Raw genomic sequence first — 20808 nt, 5'->3', positions numbered from 1 at the left:
TGGGTGAATTGTGTCACTGTAAAAAATAAACAGGTTCGTTAATGTAATTTTCATCAACATGGCTTTAAGATAGTAAATTTTAGAACCCTTTTTGGTTGTAATAGTAGTACCATTTATTTGCTGTATGGATGGAGTACAAAGAATATATAATATAGTCCATTGCAATACATATAGTATTTGCACATACAGGAGGGGCAGGCAAAAACAGACCTTTTTACAGTGTGAAAGTGCCTTACAGTATTCCACCAACAAGTAGTTTGGTTCTGAAACTGTGTATAAATGTAAAATGTTTTCTTGCTGTCATAAACCATAGTCTAGATGACTCACTATGACATCAAGCCCAGAATCTCCGAATGCCTAGTCACCATCTTTAGATTCTTTTTTTAGGTCTAACATCAGCGTGCATGCGCTGTAGGCAAAACCTGTTGTGGTCAACAAAACCACTTCATTCCCGCCGGCTACTTACTGTTGTGTAGGCCGCAGGTGACCGCAGACTACCGGCACAGTGATTTCGCGTGCGTAGGCAGGAGCGCGGAGCGGCAGCAAATCACTGAGTCACACACACTATGGCAAGTCGGAAGTGACGTCCCCGTGTGGCCGCCCTTCTTTTATTCCTCCCCGCAGGCCACGCCTGGCCTGCGGATGTGTGGATGCGTGAGGGGGTGCGAAACACTAGACCGCTAACCATTACATCCCTATCCGACTATAACTTTTCTCAAAACATTTTCTCATTCTTGTATACACTGCATCAGATAGGGTACAGGTAAAATATGCTCGGTACTTGCGTGTCCCTTGGTGGTTAAATCAGGGTCTCAGCGGGCAGGCATAGTCTCTGTCTCTGGCTAGGTTGCGGGTTGGGCCTCAACCCATATCGCTGTGAGTGGGCATCCCCTCTCCCTGAGTCTCAACGGGGGCTGCTGGAAGTTGCCTCTGGTGTCAGAGGAAGGTGTACGTCTTCGTTTTCTCTCGGCTGTCTGCTCACCGGTGCTCCATCTTCACTCTTGGTTGTCATGTTCGTGTTGGGGCTTGGTTCACCAAGGTTTGCTCTTCTTCCGTTGACCGGTGGGACTTCTTTGAACCATGAGGTGTTTCTTGACACTTCTTCTTCTCCCTTCCGTGCCATTACCATGGTGCCGCTGGTCGAGGTGACTGTCCATGTACCCGGTTCAAACCGAGTTTGGAACTTTCACCCGGGTCGCCTGTTCCGTACAATGACCGGGGTTCCCAGTGCCATCCTCCTTGGTGTCGCCCTCCGGCAACGACTTGCTCACTGATTCCCTTGTCTCCTCCTCTCCTGGAACTCTTCTGCATTGATCAGGCTGGTGTCCATCCAGGGCTGTTGGGGAGGAGGTCTCTCCGGGGCCCCTGAAACATGAGAGTCCATGGACTCCTCTGGGTCGTGCAGTGGGGAGTGCCACGATACTCACGCAGGAATTCATGCAGTCTCTGCTCTGGATCAGCTTGCTCCACCAGGGCTATGCGAAATGTTTTGTTTAGCGTACTCCTGAATCTCTCCACGTCCCTGTTGGCTTGGGGCCATTGGGGTGTGATGCGACGGTAGTGAATTCCACGTTGCTGGAGAAAAGTGGCAAACTCTGCCCCTTGGAACGGGGCCCGTTGTCGCTGCGTACTTCTGCGGGTATCTGAACATCGCAAATATCTTCTCCAATGCTGGCCCCACATGGTTGAAGGCGTTGGATGCTACTTTATCTACCACCGGGTATTTGGAATATGCATCGATGAAAACCAGCGTGTGTCCATCTCCTGGAAAACTCCCGAAATCCACGCTCACCTTGGTCCAGGGGGATGAGCAAGCTTCTTCGGTGATGATGGGCAGGGGCCTGTCGGGGTCGCTCGTTAACTGGCATGCCATACATCCTCGCACATACTCCTCCACCATATTTTCCAGCTCCGGGAACCATTCCTTCTTCCTCATCCGCGCTTTCATCTTCGTGATTCCTTAGTGCCCACCATGGGCAAGCTGTACTGCTCGCTGTCTCAGATTCAGGGGGATGACCAGCCGGGACCCTCTTAGCAAGATGCCATCTTCGGTGGCACTGAGATTGTGCCGGATCCGCCACATTTTCGTGAGTGACTCTGTCTTCCGAGGCCCTGGAATTGGTGTGGCGGAGGTATTCAGACCACAAGCCTTCTTGAACTGCTCTCAACGCTCGGGCGTACACTGTGTCTGTGACGGCCGCTTCCTTGATCTCTTCAAGCGTCATGCTTTGAGGGCATGATGTGAACGCCACCCACTGGGCGAACTCTTCGCAGTCACCATCCTCATACGTCTGTTCTTGCTCGGAGGGGTGATTGGAGAGGAAATCCGCTGGGTTTTTAGATCCCGGTCGGTATATTACTTCCATCTCGTAGGGTCATAATTGGATCACCCACCGTTCTATCCGTGGTGGTGGGTGTGGGGCTGTCCCCTTGAAGCGTGATACCAGTGGTTGATGATCATTGACCATGACGAACGGATGGCCTCGCAGGTACAGATGGAAGTGGCTGCAGGCCCACTTGATAGCTAGGGCCTCTTGTTCGATCTGCGCATATCTGGCTTTGGTTGAGGTCAGGGCCTTGCTGGCGAAGGCTAGCGCTGTCCACTGGCCTGGTTCCTGTTCTTGGGTCAGCACGGCGCCTAGGCCCGCGGGACTGGTATCAACCAGTACTTCCGTCCGCTTGTTGGAGTCAAAGTATGCCAGGGTGGCCTTCTCTAGAAGGGCGTTCTTTATCCCTCGGAAGGCCTCGTCCTCCTTCGGGCCCCAGTGCCAGGCTGCATCTGATTTGGTCAGTGCACGTAGTGGTTCACTCCAGGTGGCCAGACCGGGTATGAACCGACCACAGTAAGTGGTCATCCCCAGAAAGCTTCTTATTTCCGTTGGGGATTTCGGTGCCGGGGTGTCTTTGATTGCTTTGGATTTTCTTGGATCCACCTGGATGCCCTCCTGGTTAAAAACGTATCCAAAGAATTCTATCGGTGGTTGAAAGAACTGGCACTTCTCCTTGTGGAGTGTCGCACCATGGGCACTCAATCTTCTCAGGGTGTCTCGGAGGTGTTTGTGGTGTTCAGTGGCTGCTGTAGAATGTATAAGAATGTCGTCACTGACATTGATGACGCCAGGCAGGCCGGACAACAGTTCCCTTATGGTGTTTTGAAACACCTCTGCTGCTGAAGAAATGCTGAAATTTAGCCTCTTGTATTGTCGCAATCCGAGGTGAGTGCTGAAGGTGGTGATGAAGCGACTCTCCTCCGCTAGGGACAGCTGGTGGTATCCTGCATTTAGGTCAATTGGAAAACCACTTTGACCCATTCACGTCCGCAATGATATCGTCCATGGTAGGTATTAAGTGTCGCTCTCTTCTGATTGCTTTATTTGGCAGCCGCATGTCAATGCAAAAACGGATTGCCCCGGTTGTTTGGGTTTTTCCATGATGACCATCGGGGATACCCATGGCGTTGGTCCTAAGAATTTTTCAATGACCCCCTGGTCCTCCAACTTCTTGAGTTCTTTCTCCACCAGCGGCCTCGGGTGAAACTAAATCCGGCGGTTTCGTAGAGCGATTGGGGTTATCGATTTATCAATGTGCAATCTGACTGGTTGGCATTTGATGCAGCCCAGGCAGGTGAAGAGCTCGGGGAATTGTCCCAAAAGTTCGTCCACCTGGTGTGTTCTGATCCGTTTGGCGAATGCTATCAGTTTCAGGTCCTCAGCCTTGTGGCTGCTCAAAAGAGTGTCAGCTTCCCTGTCGATCACATGGATTGTCACCATTACTTCTAGGTCGTCTGCTTTGATAGGCACTGTGATCTTTCCTTTTAGGGGCAGCGGGGTTTCGGCTCCATAGGCAAATATTCTGGGTTTGGATGGTAGTACCGGGGGCCGAGTGCGCAGCTTCTTGAACTGTTGAAGCCCCATGACATTGACAATGGCTCCCGTGTCAATCGCTGCTTTGACTTCTTTTCCAGCCATCTGGACGATGCACGTAGGCTGCGGTCTCCGGCGTAGTTTCAACTCTCGTGCAAAGGAAACGATGGATGCTTCTTCGTCCTCAGACTCCGAAGATTCGTCTACTGGCTGTAGGTGCCTCCCTGGTATTTGTTGGGCGCTCTCGTGAGGAGGAGGGTCATTCACAGACAGCTGTCGTACTGCTCTAGTTGGCGGGTTTGGCTTCCTGGTTGTCTCTGTGTTGCTCCGCCTACGACACACCGATGCAAAATGGTTTGGGATTCCACAGTGCGTGCATGTCTTGCCCTGTGCAGGGCAGTCCTTGGCTGCATGAGGCTCATGTCCACAATACCCGCATCGTGCTCGGGAACTTTCCTTCCGGGGTTCCCTTGGATAGTGTCCTCGTGGTTGTGCCCTTACTGCATCGGCACGCTCGGTCTTAATTGCCTCTGCTTTTCCTCGGGGTTTGTTGAGTGCTTAGTCCATCGCGGTGGCTCGGACAGCTGATAAGTCATGTGATCTGGCTAATATCAGGATGTCCTCGAGTGTGATCCCTGGTTTTTGCAGGATTAGTCCCCGTAGTGTCTTGTCGCGACACCCTTGGATGATTTGTCTCCGTATGGCTTTGGGTTGATCTTCATCTGTGCATGTGCTTGCAAGTTCCCTTACGCAGGCATAAAATCGATCCATGGATTCTCCTTCCCTTTGGCGCGCTTGCCCCAACTTGAAGACCTCGAAGTCAAGGTTCAATTGTGGGTCGAAGTGACCATTTAGGGCATTTACAGCTGCATCATAATTGTCCACCGCTCCTGTGTCGGGCAGGTGTTTAAATAGTTTGAATATTTCATCCCCGGCGTAATGGAGCAACAGGGATCTCTTAACTGCCTTGTCCGATTCCCTCGTGGTTACAAAGTAGTTTTCTAGCCGTTCGAGCCATATCTTCCAGCGTGGGGACGCAGTTGACGGTACCTCCAGTTCTCTGAAAGGTGGCAGGACCCCCGATGCAGCGTGGTGGAATGGAATCTGTATGGGGGCGGCGGGTGCATCAGCATCTCCCATGGCTGAAAATGTTTATATTGTCCTCCCCACTGCCTCCTTACTGTGTGGCTGGTAGGTGGCCCTTGCCTTTGGGCTAATATCACGTCGGCCTCTGAGGTGGACTGGAGGCTGCAAACTGGTTTAATTGGGCGTGGTCCGCACCCATCTGTCAGCGTATGCCCTCTGTATGGCCTTCAGGTGGGGCCAGCGCCCTGACGTATGGTGGCACGAAGTGGGGTTAACGGGGTATGCAGGAAGCACCTCAGGCTGCTGCTTACCCCTCCTCAGAGTGCTCCACGTGCGCTTAGCGTAGGGCCAAATTATTTGTAATTTCTCACATCCCCTTATCCTTTTTTTTTTTTTTGTCGAAGCAAAGCTCACACCATCTGGGGGAAAAGCAAAGTAAGTACCTAAGGTTCATTCTAGAAGGTCAACACTACCAACTACAGCACCTCGAGTGTTCACAGTGTCTAGCCGTAGTAGCAGCACACTAAAGAAGGGACAACATTCATGTCTTCCCATATCTGGACGATTGGTTAATAAAATCCAAGTCATAAAACCAATGTGTACAGCACATGCATCAAACAATATGTCTGCTACACAAACTGGGATTCACAGTAAATCAAAAGATATCCCATCTCCAACCATCCCTGTCTCAGCGGTATCTGGGTGCTACAATAGATACCTCCAAAGCAATAGCGTACCTCAACCCAGCAAGAATGCAAACTATGCAGGATCTTATCAAAAGATTCCAGCCACAACACTCACTACCAGCTCGAGTGTTTATGCAACTAATAGGAATGATGGCATCTTGCATTTTCATAGTGCCATATGCAAGACTACAAATGCGCCTCATTCAAGAGTGCTTGTCAAGTCAGTGGAATCAGGCTCGGCAACAAATAACAGATCTGGTGGTGGTAGACGATCGGACATATCGCTCTTTGCAATGGTGGAACACCAAGAACCTTTCCAAGGGCTGGCTGTTTATAAAACCTGTTCCACAGATAATACTAACCACAGACGCATCTCTCACAGGATGGGGAGCGCATTTACAAAATCACACAGTACAGGGTACATGGACAATGCAACAAAAAATACTCCACATAAACCATCTGGAGTTACTAGCAAGTTTTCTAGCTCTAAAATTGTTTCAGCATTACCTATCAAACAAAGCTGTACTAGTCCAGCAGGACATTATTACAGCAATGTATTACATTCAAAAACAAGGAGGAACACACTCCCTACAGCTCTTGGCTGGCACAGAGCATATGGAGATGGGCCATTCCTCAGAAAAAAATTTCTATTAGCAGAACATCTACCAGGAGTTCACAATCAAGTTGCAGATCTGTTAAGTCGTCAAAGACAACAGATACACCAATGGGCACTTCATCATCAAGTTCTTCAGCCATTTTTTCAAAAGTGGGGTCAACTAGACATAGATCTGTTTGCTACAAAGCACAGCTCCAAATGCCCAAGCTTCGCCGCCAGATACCCACACCCATTATCCAAAGGCAATGCGGTATGGATGAACTGGTCAAACAAATTTGCGTACACTTTTCCACCTCTCCCACTAATTTCATTAGTGGTACGCAAGCTACAGGAACATTCTGTCACATTGATTCACATAGCACCAATGTGGGCAAGACAACTCTGGTACACCACGCTACTAGAGATGTCAGTAGTACCACATCACAAACTAAAACATCTACTAACACAGAACCATGGAGAGATTATGCATCCAGACCCAATGCAGCTCAATCTAGCGATTTGGCTCCTGAGGTCTTAGAATTTGGATATCTAAATTTACCACCTGATTGTATGAATGTCGTAAAAGAAGCACGACGCCCCACCACTAGAGCATGTTATGCAGCACAGTGGAAAAGGTTTGTTGTATATTGTACAAATAACAACATCAATCCCATAGATGCTTCCGTACAAAACATTATATGCTATCTGTTACATCTGCAAAGATCTAACTTAGCGTATTCCTCAATCAGGTTACATCTTGCTGCTATAGCAGCATATCTTCAAAACAGACAACATTTGTCATTGTTTAGAGTTCCTGCAATCAAAGCGTTTATGGAATTCCTCCTAGAATACCACCCTCCCCAGTGTGGAACTTAAATGTTGTTCCCACAAGACTTATGGGTCCTCCTTTCGAACCATTACATAAGTGTGAATTACAATTCCTTACATTGAAAGTTGCTTTTTTAGTAGCTGTAACGTCACTTAGAGTGAGTGAGATACAAGCATTAACAATTCAAGAACGATTTATACAACTTCATCATAATAAAGTGGTTCCTAAAACAAATCCAAAGTTTCTGCCAAAGGTCATTTCACCTTTCCACCTCAATCAATTTATTGAGTTGCCAGTATTTTTTCCCCAACCACAAACAGTGGCAGAAAGAGCTCTATATACATTAGATGTAAAAAGAGTGCTTCTATACTACATTGATAGGACAAAACCTTTTCGTAAAACTAAACAACTGTTTGTGTCTTTTTCTCCTCCACATAAGGGAAATCCAATTTCAAACTCGGGCATTGCAAGATGGATTGTTAAGTGCATTTGAATGTGTTATCAAAAAGCAAAACGCACTCTATCCATTCCACCTAGGGCTCATTCTACCCGTAAATTAGGGGCATCTTTGGCATTCCTAGGGAGCATACCATTAGATGACATCTGTAAAGCAGCTACATGGTCTACTCCGCACACATTTACAAAACACTACTGTGTAGATGTGCAGGCAAAACAACAAGCAAGTGTGGGCCAGGCTGTACTCAAAAAATTATTTCAAACTACTGCAACAGACACGGGTGGTCGCCGCAAAGGGAGAAACTGCTGTGCAATCTATGCAATAGTGTGTGGTCTGCAGCCCATATGCCAAGAACAGATGCATACTGGTAAATAGCATTTTACATATATATATATATATATATATATATATATATATATATATATACATATATATATATATGTATGTGTATATATATATATATGTATATATATATATATATATGTATATGTTCGAGGCATATGGGCTGCAGATGGTACATTATGAATAGATTGCCATCTGGTGTTGGGCTCGGATGATTGCACTTGTTTTTCTCCTGGAGAGTCTTTTGTAGCTTGGTGACTCCTCCTTTGGTTGCTAGTGCGCATGGGCATCGGCTCCATCCTTAGATTGTTTTTTTCCGCCATCGGGTTCGGATGAGGATCGAAGCGCTCCAGATCGACTTCGGAAAGAAGTGACTTTTCGGCGCGTATTCCCTTTCCAATTCGACGGTATTGTTATCGAACGCGATTTCATTTCCATTCCGACGCGTTTCGATTCCAACATCAAAGAAAAACTTTGATCTACGTTGACGAACAGGAGGCCTTTCTCGACGTGGTCAAGCCCGGAGTCCATGGAAAGGACTCCATTTAAGAAATGTCCAACGTGTGGTGCTAAGTTCCCACACAAGGACCTACACGAGGTGTGCAACCTCTGCCTGTCGCCTGAACACGAATCCAGGGACTGCGAAGCCTGCGCAGCATTCTCTTCCAAGGACCTAGCTACCATAGGAAATCCGCAACATTCTATTGGGAATAACTTCGGCGCCGGTTGAGGAATTTGCGTGTTATTTTCCAAAATTAAGGCCAGCTACGCTCCGCTCCTTCCCTGGAAGTTTTGGGGGGGATTCGTCATGCGGGGGCCGAGGAAAAAAGGGGGTCCCAAAACGTGTTTTCCTCATGTTAATTTCCATAGGACGATTCGACATGGCTACAGCCCGAACGGCTCAACGGAATTACACCAAACTTGGCAAAATTGTAGGGACTGGTACGCAGAAGTGCCTTTTCTATATTTGGTGAAAATTGCTCCAGTGGTTTTTTATGAAAATTAACTTCAAAAACACATATATATATCTAAATGCGCGCTTCGAGCGCTTACAGGTACGCGTACCGGGGAGCGCACCCGGCGCGACACGGAAGTGCGCGAGCGGAAAGCTGATTGGCTCTCGGGTGTATGTGAACATTCCAAACGGTCCGGAGAGTCCGCCATCTTGTGTCTCGGTAGAACTGAGACACAAGAGGTGAAAAACAAAAGGGGAAAACTATAAAAGGGGGCAGGGTAGAGACACCCTAGGTTTTATCAGGGGGGCCTAGGAGGACCCCGAAGGTCAAAAAAACGAATATATATTTTTTTTAATTTCGCGGAGTACGCGCAGGGTGCCATGCCATGTACGCGTACCCTGAGCGTACCACGGGGAAAACCAAAAAAAATTATTTTTGGGTCTGGGGGGTCCTTGTGGGACCCGCTGAGCAGGCTTAGGGGGTCAGGGTGCTTCTACCCTGCCCCCTTTGCGTGTTTTGCACCTTTGTTTCACTGCTTTCTTGTGCCTTGGTTCTACCGAGGCACAAGATGGCTGCCAACATTTCCTGGTTTGGAGTGTTGTCAGACAGTAGCAGCCAATCAGCATGCCTTTCGCAGGAAAGCAGCATGCTCATTGGCTGTCAACACTTCTAACCAGGAAGTGTTGGCATTCATCTTGTGCTAGGTAGACTGAGGCACAAAAGAAGCAGAAAACCAAACGTGCAGAATGCAAAAAGGGGGCAGGGTAGAAACAACCTGACCCCCTAGGGCTGCTCAGGTGGTCCCACAAGGACATTAACATATTTAAACATTATCGGCTAATAGAATTAGCATTTAAAAAACCTTGCGAATTCACTGAAAAAATCATAGGTTTCAGGCCTTATATAGTTAGGAATTAGCATTAAAAAAACCTTGCAAATTCACTGAAAAAACCATAGGTTTCAGGCCTTATATAGTTAGGAATTAGCATATTAAAAACCTTTGAAATTCACTGAAAAAACCATAGGTTTCAGGCCTTATATAGTTAGGAATTAGCATTTAAAAAACCATTGAAATTGCTCCTATATAGTTAGTTGTACTAACAATATTTCGCGCACCCGCAATCCACTGCTGATGATGTCACATATTAGATCATTCATGACATGGTCAGTGACATCACTGATGACATCTCAAATGACATCACTGATGACATCATCCACGTGACAATCTTACACCTTTTCACACACTATTAAAATCTTTCATCACTCTTTGTTAAAATACAGAGTATCATATTTGAATCCATTGTCACAGCAATACAAGTATCTAAAAATCCACTCCGTGATTCATAGATGTATACACACATCTAATCACTTACCTGTAGATTCACTCATACCTGCTGTCAATGAACAATAGAACACTATCAAAAATACTTATACACCTATATCAACATTAAACAGCCCACATCCTATTCACATATGAAGTCATCCTACTCACTCATGCAAACAATGGATCATACTTACATATTTACTTAGCAAAACACTTATACAAACGCCACTTCATCTATTCATTTAGATAGTAAGTCATACTTAGTGAATTTTAAAATCATTATTACAAGTATTCAGTTATCCATACAGTCACTCACACAATCATTGAGTCTTGTGTATACTTATTTATATACAACAACTGACACATACACTGCCTTTTATTTTTCTAGTTTGTTGGACATGTACCATTGAGACATATATTTGCTCATCACCACACCCAAAAAGAGATTCACTCACCCAAACTGTTAGAGCATGTACTTTTAACTTCATATATCTACTGAATCAACTATTCACACATCTTTGGACAGTCACACAACCCCCACCGAACCACACACACTTTCACACTCCCATACAAATACTCCGTTAACTAATCAATAACTAATATAGACTTTCACATAGCTAGTAACCAACTGTAGAATCAGTTTACACAACAACTGACGAAGTGATACAGATATTCACACAGTTTAGTCACTATCCACTATATTTAGTGAGACACTATAAATTGGTCAAGTAAACAGTCAATTGCACTGCTACTAAATCCTCCATCCAAATATTTATTTATATATATCCACTCATTCTTGAATGAAAATTGCTATATATATAATGCATATTTAAATAACGAACAAACCACATTCACTGGATGATGTCATCAGTGATGTCATTTGAGATGTCATCAGTGATGTCACTGACCATGTCATGAATGATCTAATATGTGACATCATCAGCAGTGGATTGCGGGTGCGCGAAATCTAGTTAGTACAACTAACTATATAGGAGCAATTTCATTGGTTTTTTAAATGCTAATTCCTAACTATATAATACCTGAAACCTATGGTTTTTCCAGTGAATTCCATATATATATATATATATATATATATATTATGCCGTTCCTGAGACCTTAATTATTGTAGTCATCAATCCGCTCCCACCTTTTGCTCAATGTGTATTCAATTAAATCTTAATGTAAAACTTAAGGGGCATTTTTGGAACCTGCATGATCATATCGTATTTAAATCTGTAATAGCTCAGCATACTGTACTAGGATTACATTTTCTAAATTATATAATCCTAAAACACTAGAAACCGTTTTTTACCTTAGCCATTCTTGGGTAATACTTTTTTTATGTTAGTCCCTTAAAATTGGAACCGTTTACTTGTCACGTGATATAGTAGATTTCTGTTCTAAACTTTTTCCGATGTTACTAATTGCAACACCTGACAAACGTACTTTGCCTCATATCATTATTATACTAATTTCTCTGGTCCAAACATACTATGCTCTCTGACATAATACTGCATTAATAGGGTTGTCACCTCATTTCATGTAGGTAGGACATTTAGGGCCTGATGTACAAAGCCATATTGGTGTTGCAAACCCTCAGTTCACAAAATCACAGGGTTTGCAACTGCAAAATGGCTTTTTTAAATCTATTCAACCCGTTAGCATGTTACCAAATCTCAAATGGGCTAAGAAAGGCATAACGAATCACTGTTTAAATGGGGCATGTATAGGGAGTCCCTACCAAATAACCATTTGTTATGGTATATATCGGTTTGTTGTGACTGTAATCCAGTTGCGAAACATTGAAAAGTTACTGACTCCCGAGTTGCGGTGATAACCCATTCACAAAAGGCAAGGGGTCCCTTTGGTTTCTAATGGGATACCTTCCCCTTTACAAAACAGGTTTGTTGGGGAGTAGGCAGTGGTCCAACTCTCAAACAAAGTTTTACCAACATTACTCTTCTTTATCAAATGCAACCTCTGTCTTTTAAAAAAATTGGATACATTTGAAAAAAAAGTGTTTGCTGTATTAAAATGTAAGCACAGGCATGGTGGTTTGTTGACCCCAGCAGGCCACCATCTCTCTGATGGCAACCCCTCATAGTCTGTCGCATTGTGTTATTGAATATGGAAGAGGTAGATCGGGTTGTGTATGACCCATTAGGTTTTTGTGTAACAACCTATTAGTTCCTGGGACGGGTCGCAAAATAGTTTTCCATTCACAAAAGATTATGCAATTTACAACCACTTTTTGTGAATGGACATTTCATACATCATGCCCCATATTTCCAGTCCTGGCCAACCAAACATAATTTGGGATCTCCTGTCATTGTTCATTGTCATTGAATTCAATATACTAATGCTCCTTTATAACAATAATTATTAATGAAATAAACCAAAGGTGACTATCGCAGGGGCAGCGTAGATTTCTAAATTTGTAGTGCAGTTACTCACAGGTTGACAGAGCAAAATTCACTGTTGTCCGTACGGAATAACATCATCTAAATCAGGCCCTTATTTTCTAAAGCAGGACACTTATCCGTCGTTATCACCACTAATAAGCAGGGATTTTAATCAAGTTAAACTAACATAGATGGAATTTTGGGTCACGGTTTTTGTTCTTTTATAAATCTGTAGTAATTCAAAACTGTTTTTTCTTCTAGGATTCGCATCGCTTTGGAAAGCACATCAGGGACGCCATGAATGATATTTTGGCACTGTACCACCTCAGCAGAAACTCCTCTAAGTGAAAAAAACTAAAGCATATCATTTGATGTAAAGGTCTTCTGGCCTCTAAAGAAACAAAATGTTTCTGATTGGAGGTTAGATGTACCATAAAACCTTCCACAAAACTATCTTCTCATTGCCAGGTCCGGAAAGTCGCTAGTTTATTGAAAGACCTTTGCATGTGTTCCCACTAATGTGTTGTTTTTGATTGATTAATTGTCCTTGAGGTTAAAATACTGACGATCAAAGGTTGGCCACTAAGTTTAAGGATCTGTTACTACTCTTTAGAAAAGAGAATACTAATCTGCGCTGCTAGACGGTCTTCCTTTTGTTAGGAGTGGGGGAATAACTGAACATTGTGTGTTATATTGCTGCCATGTTTATTATTTTTTTTTTTTAATTCCTAAGTCAGAAGAGTTTTTTTCTCAGTCGCAATGTTTCCATACTGGTTTTTAGTGGGTCCAGCTGTAAACGATCAATGGAAAGCATGTGTTAGTGATAGTAGGCCTCTCTAAATTGTGTTTACATTGAATTATTGTAAATTATGTTCTTGTAAATTGAAAATGCTGTACACCAGCGTAACACATTCATACTGCAACATGATGGGGGCACCCCTTTAAAAAAGATCGATGGCTGATTACTACGAGTTTGGGGGCTTTCTCAAATCTTAGAATGTTTGCTTTTATCTGTTCGTTGTTTCAGATTGTAGGGGCATCCTAACAAGATGTTACCTGTTAACCAAAATGTGATGCACTAATGTACGCTGCTGGGAGGACCCAGCCATTGGGGCTAGAATACTTGCACAGCAACAGGAAAGCCAGTAGTGCCTCGTCATGCTTTGTAAGCACTCACTATCGTCATTGCTTACACAGTAGTTTTCGTTACCAACAGAAAACGTGTGTGAGTTGGTGCCTTACATACTGAAGGCCTAGTCATAGGAAACCATCCATGTGTTTTAACCATAATTTATCCTTACAGTGTGTGAAGCTGCTCTGCTTGCCAATTTTGTGGCAAATGTTTCTGAAAAGTATGTCCACACTCAAATATGTTCATGGGAAGCACAAACTTACAAGTTATTGGTCTGTAAAGGACCCGTCAGCTGTCCAACCCGAGAGTTCATTGCAAAAGAGTGGAACCAAGAATAATTCTTGAGGGTTATTCTAAGGTACATGCGACTCAGTGTTGCTGCTAAGTGTCATTTTTGCATCCTATTAGCACTCATATGCATTCACTTATGAAAAGGCGTGTACTAGCGGTACGGGGTGATATGGAAATATATTTAAACTAAACACTTTATTACTTACTGCTGGTATAAAGTAAAACTACATAGAAAAAAACAACATTGCTGCTGTGGGTCACACCTTGTAAGGTCTCATTTTTGTGGAAATAATCTGCAAGAAAATGGCATTATATGGCAGCCTAAAAGATACAGTGGGCTCATTCGACATACATTCAGGCAAGCAATTTTGCAAGTATCCGTTATTTTTTTTTTATAGTTTTGCTTTCCTTCAAAAAATAACTCTTTTCGATTAATGTTGTCAACGAGTTTGTCACTGTGCTGAGATAACATTTTGACACTCCTCTCCTTGTTGCGCTCTTCTCGCAATTAATGTAGATGGAAACTGAGTTAGCTCACACGGCACCTCATTCAAGCACTAAAATTCACACCAACTCCTTAAAAAACAATACCTGAGAATAATTTGGTGTGCAGTTGGTAAATGAAGGACTCAGGTTGTGGGGCATCAGAACATGGTATTCATTTCATTCATCCTTCCCTCGATGGTTGACAAGTGTGTGCTTTCATGAAAGCTGAAAGTGTGGGCAGTTCTTCTAATAACATGTGATCAGCATGGCATCCAGTCAAATAACTGAATGCAAATTCACGAGGAGCTATAGATATCCTTTCTGGAAATGCAGGATACATGCACTATTTATTTTGACCACTGGCCAGTTCATTTATTTAACATAAGGATAACAATAAATAGAATGTTTTTATTATTATTACTGCAAATATCCGTTTAGGTTTGATTCTCAGGTTTTAAATGTTTGGAATGTACACGTGGCTAGTACAGTGTTACAATTTTAATATCTTTTTCCTTACGTGGGATGTTGCAGGTTTGTCCAAGGATCAGTACTGCATCTTATAAAAAGAGATTAGAGGGTTATGTATTTAATTGGAAAAGATGACATTTCTTAATCAACTTATGCGATTCCATGGTTATTTTGGACTGTACGGAGCATGTAAAGTAAATGCCTACTCTGAGGCTGTCCCTCGCGGTTCCTGCTTGTTAAGACTTTCTCAGCACCTCTGTGAATCCAATAATTTTTCACAAGTCTCAGCACCCAGTGGATCATGTGTTCTTGCTTTTAACCTGATAGACATTGGTTTTCTTTCTGTAGAGGTTGGTTCAGAATACACGAAGTAGGGGGCACATATGGTTTACCGTCCACTTTAGAGTATCCTTCCCATTGCAGAAGCACCCAAGATGCACTCCCAGTCAGCTCGGAAATAACTACCTCAGTGCTAAAAGCACACTAGAGAAAATCCAGTGCTTTTATCTCCCTCACGAATAGCCATAAAATTGAGACTTGTAATATACAAGGTAACCAGAAGCTGACAATATTGTGGATTCTGACCATGCAGTACCATCAACTACTAATACAAAATGGTACTTTCTAAACATTCCCTCCATGGTGGCATGCTGTTCAATGCACAACTATTTGTGTTGTTGAGAAATTGGAACCTATTTGAGACAAGTTCTAACACGTTTCCTTCCAAGTGAGTTATATTTTCCTTTCTGGTGGGAGAGTAAACTATTTCAGTCCTTTCATTAATTATTAATAAAACACTGCAACATAGTTACAGGTCTCCAAGTAGAATATTTAAGAATAACATGTTTCCTGGACAGCAGTGTGCTTCTCTCCCACTGACTGATATCATCCAAGATGTGTTGAACAACTATCATGCTGAAAGCAAGGTTGCAGAAGTCATGAGTCTATAAAACCATTAGGCTACAATCTTCTAACCCAGATTGGAATAGGTGTTTTAATGAATGTTGTAATGATGAGCTTGGTGAATTTAACCTAGATGTAAAATGTTCGTAGAACAACATTTTCCTGCGGGTACTTGCCAGCACTTTCTAGATCTGTCCCGTATTCTGTAGTTCGCCTTACAAGAATGTTTGGATAAGAGGTATTGGGCATGAAATTAAATGCTGATTACTTGGAATCTAGGTGCTGCAGCTATGCAGTCAGCATACAGATAAATTAACCCCTAATAATATGCTTCAGATCAGTCTTTTATGCAATCCAATGTGATGCTGAAAAAGTTGTTTTAACAAGTAGCAACTTGTAGGGGTTTTCTAGCTATTAAAAGAAACAAAGTTTCTGTCCATCTTTGTTTATTTGGATGTGAATCTTAGAAATCAACGTGGATTTAGATTATCATTAATAAAAGAGATTAATTTAAAATGGTGACTTCGTTGTCTGTGCGTTTTATTGCGCTAGATATTGCCTGGCATCTTGTATTTTTCCTACATTTCTTAATTTCCAAACTTTTAGTTCTTCTACCTGTCATCCAGGTAAGTAGTAGTGTGCAAAATTATTTTGTGAATTGCAAAATAGGTGAAATCCGCCCCTTGTTTTTGTTATATTTTTTTATTTTATTTTTATACGCCCACAGGTTAAAATCAGGCTACAGAAAAACTCTAAATTTTCTCCCAGGTAAGCCTGAGAAATAAACAAATTGGGCATTTCACAAGTGTGTGCATTTCGTGTAATTCTATCTGGCAAAACCAGGTACGCAAACTGCCTATGAACCAGATATTTTCTGATTTGTGGGTAGGATGACCAGCTCTGGATTACATTTTGTGGTAGGCAGGAGTGAATTGGAACTCCATCAAAATGTGCTTTCTCTTGCCACCAAATATACCAACTGATGACCATCTCTGGATTACATTTTGTGGTAGGCAGGAGTGAATTGGAACTCCACCAAAATGTGCTTTCTCTTGCCACCAAATATACCAACTATTTTGCCCAGCTCTGCATGAAATCGCCATTGGAGTTCTCAATCATGGTTGCCATCTACTACAGGATAAAAGAGATGACTGCCTTTTAGACCACTTACTAGTTCTTTGTGATGCAGGGGATCCAGTGTCATTCTATAAGGGTAGGCGTGATCCTTTGGTTTTTGCATATACCTTACCTTCGGCTAACCACTGCATGAATGATGCTTTCACTGAAGTTACATTGAGTCACAGCATCTCCTCTGTTAAGATAGTGAATGAGAATAACTTGGATGACGGTCCTGTTATAAATTTCCGCTGGCTGGGCTGTGTCCTAGCACCGTGAATAGATGGTATTCCTGGAGTCCTCATCGGTTGCAGCATCCAGCCTAGCCCTGCGGAAGGATTTTGAGGTCCACAAAGCTTTCAAGTTCAAACTAAAATAGATACCTGAATCTATACTTGACACCATCACTACATCACAGTGTGTCACAAAGAGTGCCATAGTGCTGGTCCACCATTGAGCTGACTCGGGTATAGCTGCATCATCAACCTGATCTTGCTTCATCGCTGGTTCTGCGAGGGAGGTTGCCTACATCTCAATCTCCCATGTCCAGTTGATTTGTATTGAATTTCTTAATCACTTCTTTTTGTTATGGATATTATTTACCATTTCTTTCAACGTTCGTCCTCCTAACCAACTATTGCTATTTTGGTAGTACTTTTTACATTACATTTCCTTTTTTACTAAATCAGTTTGGGAAGGTTACCTGATTTATTTTTTGTTTTGGTGTTGCTAAAATACTTTACTAGAATTTTTTCTGAGGGAAGCCTTATACTAAGGGAATAGCTACCAAAGGGAAGATCAAGCTTTCCTGGTAGAAACCTGCTTTTACCTATTAGGCACTGTAACATTGTGGCAATTCTGCCGCAGCTCACATCAGCCTCAAGGTACTCTCCCCTCTTTTGATGAGTCTGCTTTGAACTGGTCCAACTGATACCAGGCATCTTTGTTTTGGGTCCAGTGTGAGCCCTGATGCTAATATGGTATACAAGCACAGGGCCAGGATGTTGTCAAAGGGTGAAGCAATCAAAATTCATCTTGGAGAGCCAGCCTTGCATCTGTTTTTTCCCCATTCACTGGCAATGATCACACCTTTTGGTTGTGGTGGGGTGCAATTGGAAGTAGACCTTAGACATCCAGGCTTGGATCACAACCAGACAGTCCTTCAGGCCATCAATGTCTAGCTAGAATAGACCTCGAAGTAGATTGGGCCTACTAGTGGATTCTGTCATACTTGTTTATCAGCAGGACTGAATTGACCTTTGGGTATTCCATCAGAGATTTAAATAGGGTTGAATCTGGTTTTGCATTCTTCTGTTCCATGTACAACTCAAAACAATTTTTACAGTCCATTTGGGATAGGAGAGTAGGAAGGTCATTGATGTAGAGGACATCACTGACCACTTATTATTGGTAGCAGGAGGGATGGGCACAGGGAGAGAATGCAGATTCCTAAATGGTGCAGTAGCACAATGAGAGGGAAGAGCACTTTGAGAGGGGAATTAATGGACACTGTGGTAGAGGAAAGAGACATGTGGCCCATAGAAGCATATTTTCTGATAAAAAAGAATTGATATAAGGTGAGAGGGGTGTGGAGCTCAAGAGATGCATTTGTTGAGAGGTGGATGACAGTGACAGTGGAGTGAAATGCGCAGAGGGTTTGAGGCACATGGAAGAAAGTAGTAGTAGATACTGAAAGGGAGAAGTGGGCATGCATGTATGGATGAATGAGGGCTGAGAGCAAGAAGAGGGATTACTCAGAGTAGAGACTATGTAGGAAATTGGGTTACTGGTTGAGGGGAACTAAACCCTTTGCAAGCAGCGGTTACATTTTTTGTCAGGGTGAAGTCACAAGTGAGCCCAAATTAACTTGTGCTTAACCCTCTGGTAGCTTGGCAAAAAAGCAGTTAGGCTCAACTTAGAGGTGATGTGTAAAGTATTTATGCAGCACTTCAAACAGTAGTAAAGTGAAAACACAAGACAAGAAAAATCCCACACCAATTTAGGAAAATCGAGTAAAATGTTATAAATTATTTTACACCAGAACAACAAAAGTTCAGTCAGTAGAACCGGAGAAATGCATTTTAAAGGTTTCAGGTAAGTAAGGTGCCTAAAATCACAGAGTGTGAAAATCACAAGTTCTGGATGACTACAATGGAGTGCGACCCGGATTCAGGGACCATGTTAGTCCTTCTGAAAGAGTTACATTCAAAGACCAGCGCAAAAAGTTCCATTTGTGGTAAAAGGGACCGCAAGGAGCAGGCCTGGCATCCGCCGACAGTTGTCACTGTAGCGGGAAGATCTGTTGAGAGTCGCAGACTGTCATTGCTAGAGCTTCTTGTTGCCCGTCACTGTGAGCTGTCAATGCTGTAGTGCGAAGTGCAGATCTCGCGCTGTTGGGCATCGTTGGCAGTCACTATGGCGCGAAGAGTCAGGATCACCAGAACTTCGCATTGGTGGGTGGTAAGATCTTGACGCAAACTGGGCCTTTTGCATAGAGCCCAGCACTCCACCTGTGGTCAGGAATTCACTCCTGCAGAGCTCTGGCAGGTCCTGGCTGCACCACCGGATAACCTCTGTGAATAGCCCTGCACTTTGTTAAACCTCTCATTCATTCAGGTCAGCTAGGCAGTTGCAGGAAGCCTCTGGAGCCTGTTATGTTCATGTAGCTCAGAAAAGGTCAGTCTGCTGACCTTTTGGAGTCACATCAGCCTGGGATGAAGGGGGCAGGCCCAGTCTTCCTTCCCAGCAAGCCGGCTATATAGTAGCAGGGCATTAGATTGGCAGGCCTTCTGCCAGCAAATTAGCTCAGCACTCCTGCCTTCCCTGCCATGGTCCAAGGTGACTGCATGAACAATGCAGTGGTGATACGTCCTTTGTGTGAAGGCAGGGCACAGCCCATTCAGTTGCAAGTGGGGCTGTGCCCAGCTCTGACACCCCACTCTCCATCTTGCCAGTTGATGACCCATTCGGGTACCCATAATCCCTCTATTGTGTGGCTGTCTTGGAGGAATAAACAATTCTAACTGCTAACTGCACACTGTTATGTGACCCAGAAACAGGCTGCAGGCACCAAATAGTGCAGGGAAATGGCAACTTTCTAAAAGTGCCATTTTCAAAATTGTAACGTAATAAATACGACTCTAACATTAGGGAGGATTTTTAATTGCAATTTCTCAGACACTAAACCTGAAATGTTTTCTTGTTCCTAATCAAAAGTTACCTCTTATATATGAATGATATCCTATGGGAGAAGTAGTCCTTGCAGTAGTGAATATGAGTTTTTCTCTACCAAGGCATGTAAAAGTTAAACGTGCTTTTCCAACATTTTAAATACTCTGAAACCTGTCCACAACCTGGGTAGGACCTACCTTAGGGGTGACTTGTGAATTAAAAAAAGGAAGGTTTTGTCTGGCAAAAGGCTTATTTTGCCAGTTCTTAATGGCAGTTTAATCTGTACACAGAGACTGCAATGGCAGGCCTGAGAAATGTTTTAAGACTACTTAAGGGGCTGGCACAATCAGGGCTCCAGGCCCACTAGTAGCATTTAATTTAGAGGCCCTGGGTACATGTAGTACCACTTTACAACGAACTTTACAAGTAATTTAAGTATGCAAATTGGGACTAAGCCAATCTTACCTTGTTTAAAGGAGAGAGCATCAGCACTTTAGCACTGGTTAGCAGTGGTAAAGTACGCAGATTCCTAAAGCCAGCAAAGATTATGTCAGCAAAAACAGGAGTCTGGAAGGCAAAAAGATGGGAGAAACCACGCTAAGAATGTTGGGTCCAATAGGCGAGATCTATACAGGGATGGAGAGAAACGCACAGAGAGAGCGGGTGGGCACTGAAAAGTTTGGAAGGAAATGGCTCTGTGT

General features: G+C 43.4%; 1 protein-coding gene across 4 annotated transcripts in view; it reads left to right on the top strand.

The window, feature by feature from the left end:
• The window catches only part of CPT1A (carnitine palmitoyltransferase 1A), a 404991-nt gene extending 388649 nt beyond the window's left edge, over positions 1-16342 (top strand). For all 4 annotated transcript variants that reach the window (XM_086957836.1, XM_086957839.1, XM_086957840.1 and 1 more), the window contains exon 19: positions 12802-16342. In XM_086957836.1, the coding sequence (XP_086813962.1) occupies positions 12802-12888 (87 nt within the window). In that variant the 3' untranslated portion in view covers positions 12889-16342. The remainder of the gene's footprint in view (positions 1-12801) is intronic.
• Positions 16343-20808: the final 4466 nt, after the last annotated feature.

Source organism: Lissotriton vulgaris, chromosome 2_1 (genome assembly GCF_964263255.1).
Source record: "Lissotriton vulgaris chromosome 2_1, aLisVul1.2, whole genome shotgun sequence".
Lineage (NCBI taxonomy): Eukaryota > Metazoa > Chordata > Amphibia > Caudata > Salamandridae > Lissotriton > Lissotriton vulgaris.
Note: the sequence above shows the minus strand (reverse complement) of the source record. Positions and strands in the feature narration are given on the sequence as shown.